The sequence below is a fragment of the Mytilus californianus genome, unplaced genomic scaffold (assembly GCF_021869535.1).
Source record: "Mytilus californianus isolate M0D057914Y unplaced genomic scaffold, xbMytCali1.0.p SCAF_13, whole genome shotgun sequence".
NCBI classification, from domain to species: Eukaryota; Metazoa; Mollusca; class Bivalvia; order Mytilida; family Mytilidae; genus Mytilus; species Mytilus californianus.
This window is the reverse complement of record NW_026262615.1, coordinates 12,281,278-12,295,663: the sequence shown is the minus strand read 5'-3', so window position 1 is coordinate 12,295,663 and position 14,386 is coordinate 12,281,278. Positions and strand designations below refer to the sequence as shown.

General features: G+C 33.8%; 1 protein-coding gene across 1 annotated transcript; it reads left to right on the top strand.

Annotated features, from left to right (window-relative positions):
• The first annotated feature begins 6,893 nt into the window (after positions 1 to 6,893).
• On the top strand, positions 6,894 to 14,319 carry LOC127723177 (uncharacterized). The gene is made up of 3 exons (XM_052229688.1): positions 6,894 to 7,032; positions 10,134 to 11,892; positions 14,075 to 14,319. Exons 2-3 carry the CDS (start codon positions 10,233 to 10,235, stop codon positions 14,083 to 14,085), a joined length of 1,671 nt encoding a protein of 556 aa, XP_052085648.1. The 5' UTR covers positions 6,894 to 7,032; positions 10,134 to 10,232; the 3' UTR covers positions 14,086 to 14,319.
• The last annotated feature ends 67 nt before the right edge of the window (positions 14,320 to 14,386 follow it).

Below are 14,386 nucleotides of genomic sequence, written 5' to 3'. Positions count from 1 at the left end.
AGGGGGAGGGGGGTTGTTGTTGTTACACAACTAGCCAAGAGGACGGGTTGATGACTCACAAACATGTTTATTCCCGTCACATTATATATGTGCCCGTCTTAAATCAGGAACCTGTAATTTAGGGGTTGTCGTTGGTTGCTGTCTGTATTTGTTTTTCATTTTTTTTTCTTTTGTCGTTTGAATTGTTTCACATTTTGTTATGCAGGGGCCATTTATAGCTGACTATATATACGGTATAGGTTTTGCTCATTGACGAAGGCCGTGCTGTGACCTATTCTTGCTTCATGTTGACTCTATTTGGTAGTTTTTTTCATTGGCAATCATACAAAATCTCCTTATCTTATGTTTACTTGATTTTATATTGACCGAAATATACACCGTGTACAAATCACAATAATTGCAAATACTCTCGTATAATTGATAAAGAGGCATAACTCCTGAATATTTCTGACTAATAATATTTATAGTGTTTCCTAACGCTGTTTCTTCCTGAGTATTTTTTTTTAAATTATCATTTAAGATATATGCATCTATAATACTACATGTAGTATCTGAGGAGACCTCTTTTTCGTGCGTCACTTCTCCGTCTTCCAGATAAAAAAAAACAAAACAACCAGGCTCTTTAGCCTAAAGGTAAGGTGCAAACAATAGTTTGGGAAATAGTTCGAAAAATATATCCTTTCCGTCATTACCATCATTTTTGGATTTAATACCTACTACTTCCGCTTCTTACTCTTCAAATTATTGACGGAAATGTAGATTCTACTTCAAAAACTTTATGTATGGTCGTCAGAACCTAACGACACAACACAAGCACTGAATCGACTATATTGTAGGGTTTCAATTCCAGAAAACGCACCCGAATTAAAACCAAGGCTCATCAAATTGAATGGATACCCGAAAAATATTTGTGATTGAAATATACCTTAATCTTCAATATTTCCGCAGTATTATACCCCTAAATGTGACATTCTTCTAGAAGGGATTACTGCAGCGTGGAGTTAACATAGATTATATATAGACGATTAATGGGATTAATAATTTGTTATCTATAAATAGGAGCTAAGGGGGACACTTCGACCACCTTTTTCATATATTTCGAATAAACACAAAAACATGCCCTATCATATAAAAATATACCTATAGTATCATGTTTACGCTATTTATGGAGAGATAAATAGATTTGACAAATATCTGATGCATTTTAATCGTACCTTAGGAAAATAAATGACATCTGATTAGTTTCAGATACTTATGATTCAATCGGCAACGTTAATTGTCATATATTTCATCTTAATTTCTAGACCTTGTCATATATAATGAAGCTAAAAATCCAGAGGATCATTCCTACCACTCATTACATAGTAAGTGGCACCCCAAGAACAGAAGCAAGTGTAATTTACATGAACATGTATACCCGTCGAAATACTACTGCTATTTAAACAATCTGTTTGTCGGTGGCCTTGGGCTGTTTTCTGCTCTTTGGTTGGGTTGTTGTCTCTTTGACACATTCCCCGTTTTCATTCACAATTTTATGTTTATCTGTAACCCTCTTGCTGCCGGAGGGACACATGTGTTCACACCGACTGTGCCGGAGGGACACGTATATGTCCATGTTTTAATTTATGCTTGCTTCACATCATTGCTGCTCCTCTTTCATATAAAAGACCAAAGATTAAATATTGTAATATTTTTCTACAATGGCTCCCAAATGTAACGGTCATTATGGCATGACGTCATATATCGAATGACGTCATTGTTGGGCATTTGACGTCACAAACGTCGAGCGGTTGTATTTTCTGGCACATGAAATGCAACCTTGACATGCTTGAAAAACAACTGGCAGCGAGAGGGTTAAGAATTGAAATTCTCTTTTTGTAACTTTATTGGTGTGTAAAAGCGTTGAGCAAAGTACATTTTGTATGAAGTACAAAAGCGGCGCTTCATATTAAAAATGTGTACACGATCAACACGTTTACAACATTATAAAATTACAAAAAGCAGCATTCAATTCTTATAATTACATTTTTATGCTACACAACCGTGAAATTACAAGTTATAGCTAATTTTTTGTTTGTTTTCCTATGCATTGTTGTGACGTTGTAATGGGAAGTACCAACTTCTAAGCAAGGACCGAAGCTCATAAACTCGGCAATCAACGCAGGACTTCGGGAAAGTCTGGAGAGCCGACAACCTTGCTTCGGAAGTTGGGGAAGTACGTGCCGTCGGAGAAATGTGTACGGAGAAATATATAATTTGATATTGGAATGCCTTGCGATTGCTTTTAGCCAATCAAAAGTACGAGTTTTTATGAAACATACATGTAATGTAATTATTACGAAACAAAACAAACATTCATAGCCTTTTATAATATATAATAAACATAACTTATAATGAATGGGATATAACATAAACGAAAAAGAAATTGCAATTGAGGAATGGATACGACCCTGCCCATTCGTGCAATACCAAGTGATCAATCAAATCATGTGAATATCAGCATAAAAATATGTAATTTAAGTATGTAAATAAGATAAATTTTATATCAAACCATCTTAAAAATTTATTTTTGAACATTTTACGTCCGTCATTTTCATGGATTTTTTCCCGCTAAAATAGTGCCGTCAAATCCCAGTCTCATTTGATTTGGACAACTTTACGAGGAAATGAAATATCCCAGTAGGGTAAAAATGAAAGTCTATTATCATTCACAAAAGAAATTAAACAAGACCAATACCGGGTCTAGACCTGCGTCGCTGCATGCAATTAATTGAAGTTATATAGATATAAGAAGATGTGGTATGAGTGCCAATGAGACAACTCTCCATCCAAGTCACAATTTATAAAAGTAAACCATTATAGGTCAAAGTACGGTCTTCAACATGGAACCTTGGCTCACACCGCACAGCAAGCTATAAAGGGCCCCAAAAATTACTAGCGTAAAACCATTCAAACGGGAAAACCAACGGTCTAATCTATATAAAAAACGAGAAACGAGAAACACTTATGAACCACATCAACAAACGACAACTACTGAACATCAGATTCCTGACTTAGGACAGGTGCAAACAATTGCAGCGGGTTTAAACGATTTAATGGTACCAAACCTTCACCCTTATCTGAAACAATAGTGTAACATCACAACATAGAAAGACACTATAAAATATCAATTAAAATGGCTTACCTCAATCTAAAGACATATTAACACAAGTGAACATACACCGAACGAATAAATTTGATCAATGTAAATACAAAATCAATAAAATAAGGGATGAATAATTAAAGTAACAGTATTATACCGCTGTGAAATGTTATACAATTTCAGAAAAACAACAATAACCTTAAACAAATATCTGCCATTTACAATAATATATACACAGGTAAATGAAAATATTTTTTTTGTTAGGTATACAGTTTAAAAGGAGAAAGGAAGTATTTTTACAAAATAAATAATTTTGATGTTCATAGTTCGAAGAAGTGAAAATTTATAGTAATACCAAACACTTATCAAAGCTGGTATAAAGACCAGGGGCCAGTTTCACGAAGCTGTCTTAGGACTAAGACATGTCTTAGGATGGTCTTACGACATATCTTAGTCCTAAGTGGGTTTCACAAAGTGGTCCTAAATAAGGACATCTCTTCAAGTTGGTCTTAAAGTTAGGACTACATGAGAGGTGTCTTATGATGGTCTTATGATAGTCATAAGTTTATTTATATAAATTACACTCATTTTTATATTAATTTGGTAAATTATCTAATTATTATCTAATTATCTATTCTACTTTTCCTGTTCACAACTAAATCTTTATTGGTTGACGGATTGTCATGATTTGTCAACAATGAACATTCGATGTATTGGTATCAAGAATGCACGATTTTATCATTTAACCCTATTATAACCGATTCAGTGACAAAACGAATTCAACTCACTTAAAAAAGTTAAAATTTTATTCATTTTTTTCAATTTTGTATTTAAAGTTCATATGTATATTAGTATATCATTGATAGATTATTTATATAAATTACACTTATTATTTATATTAATTTTGCAAATTATCTTATTATATTAATCAATACGCTTAGTAATTTATGGGAAAGACATACTACATTTACATGAATTTTTCCACAAATCAATGTTAATATTTGAAAATTTAAAGAACTTGCGACAGATTTAGGATATCTTTGCTAAGATCAGTATCAGGATAGCTTCGTGAAACCTGCCCTAGATATAACCCTGAATAAGTAAACATTAGATAACAAAAAAGCATTACAAGTAGTATCAACAGGTCAAATTAACAAGTACGATTTTAGAGTACTCGTAGTTACTGACAGCTAGTTAAAAGCCAGAAACAATTAATAATAAAAAATCATGAATCAGAGACTAAACTGTATACTGGAACATAACTGATGATTCCCTTTCGCTGATGCAAAAAAACTTTGACGAACATTTTCCTCGTACAATGAGTGATAAAATGTCAAACTATCGGCAAACAGGAAGTGGCTACACGGCAGATATAACACTTGCTTACTCACTACAACTCAACATTATCAAGCTGCAGACCAAATCTTTAATAGGAGCCGAGAAAACTTTGACGAAATTGTTCTTTCGGATGGACGGACGGACGGACGAAATCGAGCGGTAACTAGACCTGCTTCCGCCTTCGGCAACCCGGCTAAAAACTAAGAGCCGTAAATGTAAAACTAGTAAATGCCTGACATTTTCAAAAGTTGAGGCGGATTTTTTTTTAATCTGCTTCAGATAACATGACAAAGATGACCAGGTCAAGCTGTGGTCATCTAAAATACATTGTATTGTATGTGTTGTTAAGAATGGAAAGTCTTGACGTGAAATTAAATATTGAAGGTGTTATTTCGAGCTTTCAATTTAACTGATCTGTAAATTTTGCTTGAAATTTAATTTCTAATCTGTTAAACATAATTATATCAGTTTGTAAATTAAACGGCCCAGTTCATATCCATGAATACCCGTAGATATCTTAGTCCATAAAACCAACCTAAAATTCTTAAAATGAAGAGGTGAAATATGTCTCAGTCAAACTCGATCCATATACTTAAAAAATATTGAGCGAAAATATCAGTGTCAAGGCGCGTATTCAGACGGGGCACACCTGGAGCGAGGCCTCCCTAAAGTAGAAAAAAATGTAATTTATAGTTAAAATAACAGCCAATTTTTGGTCAAAATATGATCATCTTACTCCTAATTCTCAGGAGCGCACCCCTTACACATCAAATCCTGCATCCGTGTCCATGTTAGTAAGGACTTGAATATTAATGTTCTTAACCTGTCGTCGGTTTCCAAATACTATGCTGAAGTATTAAATTAAATCATTGTTGTCAGGTCACTAAAGATGGCATATTTTGGTATTAATATTGATTCACTCATAGGGTCTTTGCATAGGAAATAAACACAATGTCATTTATTCTAAAACCAGTTGTTGGCATGGTACGGGTTATGTTTTTCTCATATATTTTATGATGGTATGATACCAAACCTCTAACGGGAGGGATTGTGCTTGATTTTCGTATGATGAAGATATAATCTTTCAATCAGTTTAATTGAGGTCTGGAGCTGGAACGTCCGTAACTGCTAGTAGTCCTTTGTTAACTTATGTATCATTGTCATTTTGCTTAGTTTCTTTTGTTACCTATTCTGACATCAGACTCGGACTTCTTTTAAACTAAGTTTTACTGTGCGTATTGCTGTGTGTTTTTGTTTTTTCTACATTGGCTAGAGGTATAGGGGGAGGGTTGAGATCTCACAAAACATGTTTAACCCCGCCGCATTTTTGCGCCTGTCCCATGTCAGGAGCCTCTGGCCTTTGTTAGTCTTGTATGCTTTTTAATTTTAGTTCATTTGTATGTTTTGGAGTTTAGTATGACGTCCATTATCACTGAACTAGTACATATTTTTGTTTAGGGGCCAGCTGAAGCACGCCTCCGGGTGCGGGATTTTCTCTCCTTCAGCTGTTTCTGCTCTTGCGTCGGGTTGTTGTCTCTTTGACACATTCCCCATTTCCATTCTCAATTTTAAACTTACGGATGGAAATCGCAGTCTTATTCTGTTTGCCTATTTGATTACCGGGATATTGGTCTGTTGCAGTTAACGGACTTCTACACGTATGGGATGTGAGAGAGAATGGTCGATCGGACTGCGGGCCAAATAAAAAATCGGGCCATCCAAGTAATTGAGTTATTTTGAGTGTCGCAAAACATAATAGAATTTATCAAAAATAACAAAAAGCAATATAAGAGGACTTAATATGATGAACACAATTGTCATTGAAGGATATGGCCTTTCATTATTAGCGAATCGATCTAAATACACTAGTCTTGAATATGAATATGAATTCGAGTTAACAATTGCAAACAAACTTAAGAATAAGAATATCACAATACAATATATTCAAATACCAGCATAAAGAAATTTTGAGCATATTGTTGTTCAGATGTAAAATCTTCAATCAAACACTATAATTAAAGATTATTACTTTTCGTTATTATATTCAATTCAAGTACATAAAAGTTATTATAAACGATGCAGGGTTGGATGATCTTTGCTTATAGATACCAATATAAACATTCATTTTACAAAAGAAGTTTGTTCATAAGGATGTGAAAGGAAATCATGTCATCTTATTTCATGCAAGGGGCACCTGAAGGGAAATACAGATGTATTTACAAAAATAACAAATACAATTTTAAAGTATGACAAAAAATAATTATTATTTTTAAATATTGAATGGTCATATTATGTTGAAATTTCTTTCAAATATATTTTTAGTACTTGTTTCAACATTAATTTTCCTAATATTTTCTTTCATTTTACGTACCCCCATTTCTTTTATAATTCTTTTAAGGTAATTCGCCTGAAACGTCGGTTTATTTTAGTGCATGCAGTGACGTATGTCTCTTTATAATAAATATTAAGGAGTATATCATAATTTGTTTTTGGTGAACATTTTAAAGAACATTTTATCACACATTGGCTGCTGAAAAATTCGTCGTTTGGCGGTAAGCTAAGATTTCAAGCTAGTAAATTAATGAAAATAAAACATCAATAATTTACTTTAAATTTCCTATATTCTTTGTTTTTAGATATAAATACAGCAAAATTTTGGTTTATTTGTATATTGTTTCTGTGTAAGTTCAATCTTGAAATAGAGGTTTCTTTTCTATGAAAAATTCTAAAACCAATTTGCGACTTTTTTACACACGTATAAAGCAATAACTCTAAGAATAAATTAAGGACAAATTATGTATTATGTATTTTAATTATCTAATAAAGGAGTATGTACATGGTTTTGTTATTGATGATATCCCTTTTCAACAGTTATTTCATTGATGCGTTTTCAGTTCTCATGAGTTCCTAGTTTTTCCCGTCTTTCTGAAATTTAGGTGGCATCAATATGTCCTTAATCTTTTTTTTTCATAGTGAAGGCTAAAAACAATTTAGGTGGCATCAATATGTCAGCAATCTTTTTTCATATTGAAGGCTAAAAACGATTTAGGTGGCATCAATATGTCCGCAATCTGGTTTTTTCATAGTGAAGGCTATAAACGATTTCGATGGCATCAATATGTCCGCAATCTTTTTTTTCAAAGTGAAGGCTATAAATCATTTACATCAATCAATATGTCCGCAATCATTTTTCATAGTGAAGGCTAAAAACGATTAAGGTGTCATCAATATGTCCGCAATCTTTTTTTCATAGTGAAGGTTATAAACGATTTACTAGGTGGCATCAATATGTCCGCAATCTTTTTTTCATATTGAAGGTTATAAACGATTTAGGTGGCATCAATATGTCCGCAATCTTTTTATCACTGTGAAGGTTATAAACGATTTATGTGGCATCAATATGTCCGCAATCTTTTTTTCATAGTGAAGGTTATAAACGATTTAGGTGGCATCAATATGTCTGCAATCTTTTTTTCATAGTGAAATTTATAAACGATTTAGATGGAATCAATATGTCCGCAATCTTTTTTTTCATAGTGAATGTTATAAACGATTTATGTGACATCAATATGTCAGCAATCTTTTTTTCATAGTGAAGGTTATAAACAATTTAGGTGGCATCAATATGTTCGTATACTTTTTTTATAGTGAAGGTTATAAACGATTTAGGTGGCATCAATATGTCCGCAATCTTTTTTCATAGTGAAGGTTATAAACGATTTAGGTGGCATCAATATGTCCGCAATCTTTTTTTCATAGTGAAGGTTATAAACGATTTAGGTGGCATCAATATGTCTGCTATCTTTTTTTCATAGTGAAGGTTATAAACGATTTAGGTGGCATCAATATGTCCGCAATCTTTTTTTCATAGTGAAGGTTATAAACGATTTAGGTGGCATCAATATGTCCGCAATCTTTTTTTCATAGTGAAGGTTATAAACGATTTTGGTGGCATCAATATGTCCGCAATCTTTTTTTCATAGTGAAGGTTATAAACGATTTTGGTGGCATCAATATGTCCGCAATCTTTTTTTCATAGTGAAGGTTATAAACGATTTAGGTGGCATCAATATGTCTGCTATCTTTTTTTCACAATGAAGGTTATAAACGATTTAGGTGGCATCAATATGTCCGCAATCTTTTTTTCATAGTGAAGGTTATAAACGATTTAGGTGGCATCAATATGTCTGCTATCTTTTTTTCATAGTGAAGGTTATAAACGATTTAGGTGGCATCAATATGTCCGCAATCTTTTTTTCATAGTGAAGGTTATAAACGATTTAGGTGGCATCAATATGTCTGCTATCTTTTTTTCATAGTGAAGGTTATAAACGATTTAGGTGGCATCAATATGTCCGCAATCTTTTTTTCATAGTGAAGGTTATAAACGATTTAGGTGGCATCAATATGTCCGCAATCTTTTTTTCATAGTGAAGGTTATAAACGATTTAGGTGGCATCAATATGTCCGCAATCTTTTTTTCATAGTGAAGGTTATAAACGATTTAGGTGGCATCAATATGTCCGCAATCTTTTTTTCATAGTGAAGGTTATAAACGATTTAGGTGGCATCAATATGTCCGCAATCTTTTTTTTCATAGTGAAGGTTATAAACGATTAAGGTGGCATCAATATGTCCGCAATCGTTTTTTCATAGTGAAGGTTATAAACGATTTAGGTGGCATCAATATGTCCGCAATCTTTTTTTCATAGTGAAGGTTATAAACGATTTAGGTGGCATCAATATGTCTGCTATCTTTTTTTCATAGTGAAGGTTATAAACGATTTAGGTGGCATCAATATGTCCGCAATCTTTTTTTCATAGTGAAGGTTATAAACGATTTAGGTGGCATCAATATGTCTAGAATCTTTTTTTCATAGTGAAGGTTATAAACGATTTAGGTGGCATCAATATGTCCGCAATCTTTTTTTCATAGTGAAGGTTATAAACGATTTAGGTGGCATCAATATGTCCGCAATCTTTTTTTCATAGTGAAGGTTATAAACGATTTAGGTGGCATCAATATGTCTGCTATCTTTTTTTCATAGTGAAGGTTATAAACGATTTAGGTGGCATCAATATGTCCGCAATCTTTTTTTCATAGTGAAGGTTATAAACGATTTAAGTGGCATCAATATGTCTAGAATCTTTTTTTCATAGTGAAGGTTATAAACGATTTAGGTGGCATCAATATGTCCGCAATCTTTTTTCATAGTGACGGTTATAGACGATTAAGGTGGCATCAATATGTCCGCAATCCTTTTTTCATAGTGAAGGTTATAAAAGATTTAGGTGGCATCACTATGTCCGCAATCTTTTTTTCATAGTGAAGGTTATAAACGAAATTGATTATCCTAACTATGAGGGTTTAAAAGGATGAGACAGGCTTAGAATGATGATACTCTCGTGTTTTAATAGTCCTTCAGCAGTGGTATCTACCAAGTGCTAGAACAAATGAAAAGGTATTTTTCGTTTTGTTTAAATAATTGGCAACTTCAATGAAATGTAATTATATAACTCTCACCAGTATTTTAAATTCTATCAAGGATGTGACGAAAGAAATTGGTCAAGAAATAAACTTAGTCATAAAATACAGTAACCAATAAAAATTGTAATTTTTGCTTAATGGTATTCTTTTCCCTTTCTATTTTAGGATCACATACGAAAAGCAACACCAAAAGCGTACAAAGATAATTTCTACTGCATTGTGGTCGTTTTTAGAGACTTAATAAGTTTGGCAAGTTAAACCATCATGTTATACTCAAAATCACACTTTAACACGACTCCGGGTGATTATAAAATACATTCTTACGACAGGGTTCATGAATATAACCACGTCCATGACTATAATCATATTCACGATTATAATAAAATACACGAATATGACAAAATTTACAAATATGACAAGATTCGAGAATACAAATATCATGAATACCAACCTACGAAAACACAGCAGAAGAAACCACGACCAATTATTGATAGACCAGCTGCGCAACCCGTAAAACGGAAACGGAAGTCAAGATTAGAATGGCCGGACAAACCAATTTATACACATACATTTAGGCCATATGAATATATTCCTCCGCCTCAACTTCGGAACTATGAATATACTGAATATCAGATGGACAAAGATTATTATATTAATAGAAAATTAGGAACGTATAGAGGCAGTGTTGATTATAAATTAACTCCAGATAACTATTATCCGTTCAGATACCGTAAAGGAAAACAAAAAAGAGAAGATTTCAATAATAATGAAGAAATAAAACGGGAAGCAAGTTTAAGAGATATAGATTTTAAAGAACCGATTTATAAACCGGAAACACGACGTGAGGTAAAACTTCCAACTAAATTCGTTTATATGCCAAAGGCAGTTCTAAAAACGCAAGCAAAAGCAAAACCTGCAACACCCGTATATAAACCGGAAGTACGCCAACAGGAAGTTCTGCCTACAGCATTTGTGTTTGCGCCAGCTATCATCAAAAAGGCTGAGACAAAGCCACAAACTCCAGTGTATCAACCAGAAGAACGCCAAGAGGAAATACTTCCGAATGCATTCATGTTTGCCCCTATTGTTGTTACAAAATCACAAACTCAAGCAAAACCACAAACTCCGCTATATCAACCCGAGGAACGTCAGGAAAATGTTTTACCATCAGCTTACGTCATAGCACCAAGGGCAGTGCAAAAGATCGAATCACCCACACCTGAGAAATCACCTAGTCCTGTTATAGCAAAACAAGCTGCAGCTGCAGCAGCAGTCAGACGTGCCTCTCCAGTACATAACCCTAGTCCTGTAAGGAGCATTTATACTCCAATAGGATCTAGATCACCTTCTCCAGGTCTTCCACCTGTTGGTGCCATCTTAGCAGGAGGTATGATCGGAGCAGCTGTGGTCAGTAATAAATCTGAGAAAAAGGAACAAGAAAAAATACCAAAACAGTCTACCCCACAACCACCATCCCCAGAGCGCCAACGATCACCCTCAATACAAAATGTCGTGGTTGCTGCGGCAGTAGTAGGTGCCACGTCACCAAGTCCTGAACCACTATCAAAATCAACACCAAAACCAACAACACCCCAACCACCTCCTGTGCAACCAGCCCCTGCCCCTAAAGCTGTTGCTGTAGCTGCTTCAGTTCCTGCTAGGAGGGCAGCTCTGTCCGTTGGATCTCCTAAACCAGAAAGAGCACCAACACCAGCGAAATTAGAAGCACGGCATGCACCAGTGGCTAAGGCGGGAGTAGTTGCTGCAGCATCTGTACCTGCTTTATCTAAACCAGTAGAGCAGCCTAAAACACCAGATAATCAGTATAAAGAGGAACCTTCCACTTGGTCTCCTGTACCAAACAGAAAGAGGGGTCTACCTCCAGAAATTATTGCGACAATTGAGGCATACGACCGAGCGCATGGTTAGTATTAACTTATATGAATTCATATGCAGCACATACATGTGCATGTAGTGATAGGATTCGTAAATATTTTCTGCAGCAAATTACCCATTAATAGCCTGTTTTAGTACGTTTGTCAGTTTATAGCTCGGTCTTGTATATAACATTATGTTGTTTACGTAGTTACTGGTAAAAATAGATACTAGTAAAAATAGATACTAGTACAAATAGTAAAATGTTCAAGAATTAAAATTAGTACATTCGAATGCATATGCTACTGATATATTTAATATACGACACGACAAATTCGAAAACAGTTTTTTTCTGTGTCATTTGGTTTTGTTTTCTCTTTTATCATATTTTATTCATTTATTAATTATTCTAATAATTTTTTTCTGCCCTAATTCTGTCACACAAAAGAAAATACAATGCAAAATTATAAATATTTTTATCTAAATTTGATTTCGTGATACTGTATTGATAAATAATTGAATGTTTTCGTTTCCTGTTCATAAAGACGTAATTGTATGATTTGAACACGCATACCGATATGATCCAGTTTTGGTAAACGTCATTAAAATATGTGAAAAGATGTCATTTATAATAAATAATCTGTATTTCTCATAAAAGTATCACATGGTTCACCTGTAATCTATTGTCCCGTTTGTGTCAAATAAACTGATCATCAAAAACGTTAACGTATATTGAATTTTAAATTTTCATCAAAAGAATATTATTTTTTACCTATTTAAATTCTATTTTTAAATCGATTAACGTGTGAATGAAATAAATTTTATTACTTTTATAGGTGATTTGTAAGACTTTTAATACCAAATAATCTTATTGCCATATAAATCATTTGAAAAAAGATTTGTGACATTAAAATACAAACAGATCACATAAAAATTATATACATAAAAAAGACAAAAAAAACATATTATCCCATAAAACATGTATAAGTAAAAAAGCGAAACAATCTATTTATATATTTATATAAATAAATCAAAAGTCCCCTGTCCTCAGTTCTAATAGATATAGGAAGATGTGGTATGAGTGCCAATGAGACAACTCTCCATCCAAGTTACAATTTATAAAAGTAAACCATTATAGGTCAAGGTACGGCCTTCAACACGGAGCATTGGCTCACACCGAACAGCAAGCTTAAAAGGCCCCAAAACATTACTAGTGTAAAACCATTCAAACGAAAAACCAACGGTCTAATCTATATAAAAACGAGAAACGAGAAACACGTATGAACTACATAAACAGACGACAACTACTGTAATCAGATTCCTGACTTAGGACAGGTGCAAACATTTGCAGCGGGATTAAACGTTTTAATGGTACCAAACCTTCTCCCTTTTCTGAAACAATAGTATAACTTCACAACATAGAAAAACACACTATAAAATATCAATTGGAAGGCTTTAACTCAATCAAAAAACGTAAATGAACACACAATGAACGAATAAATATGCCTGTCTAAAAAAGGACCCTATTAGCCTTCTACTTTTTTCGAGGTTGATGGGCAAAGAAGACATTTAATTTTCTCATTTTCTTGCCAAGACATAAAATCTGGCATATGTTTTACTACATTTCCTAAAATGTTATCTCTTAGTTAAGAATTTTGTTTGCAGTATAAAATAAAATAAGCTTAATCCTGCAATGTATTACAGGATGGGCATAGTCTTTTTTCTCTAGTTATTGTTAAATGTCTTCCTTATATATTAATAAATTATGGTCGCTAATTCTCATTTTTGTTATGTTTAATACATAGCTTAAAAAGCATAAGCAATATATAGCACAGTACATCAACACTTCTATAGTAGGGCTGTACTGCTATCCCCTTGTCCGTCCGTTTGTCCAACAAGCCCTTTATCACACTTTTTCTCATAAACTGCAAAACAGAATGACCATTTGTTCAACAGCGCAACAGTGCCGAGAGATCATAAAAAAAGGCATTACATCGACCACCGAAAGCTATATTTTTATGTAGCCTAGGTGGACGAGTGGTCTAGGGCGCTGGACACGGTGCAGGCGGTGTCGCCACAATGGCACAGGCGCAAGGGTTCGAATCCCACTGAGGGAAGAACAAAAATTTACTAACGCAAACTTGAAGATCTAACATTGTTGGGCTCAATTTGAGACGAATTTTAAAATATTAGAAGTTCAATTTTTTATTCTTTGAATACATTTTTTTCAGGCAAAACATGAGAACAACAGACAAGTTAACAAATCGTGTCAGCGTGTGATTGACGACGACGTATGTCAGAAAAACATTACTGCAAACCTTCACAGATTGTGAATGGTAGCCACCGATTACGAGAAACCCTAAATGTGGGGTTGGAAATTACATTTGTATTTTAAATCATTTTTCCATAACTTGCGTGTCTTGCCATGTTGTTGAAATATAATGCAATAATGATGATAAATAAAAATCAAAATGTAGATTTCATGGTGTTCTGACAGCATCATTCTATACGTCATCAATTTTGGGTTAAACAAGTTCATGTTT

Coding starts and splice junctions, on each gene's coding strand:
- LOC127723177 (XM_052229688.1), top strand. CDS start 10,233: ATGTTATACTCAAAATCACACTTTAACACGACTCCGGGTGATTATAAA.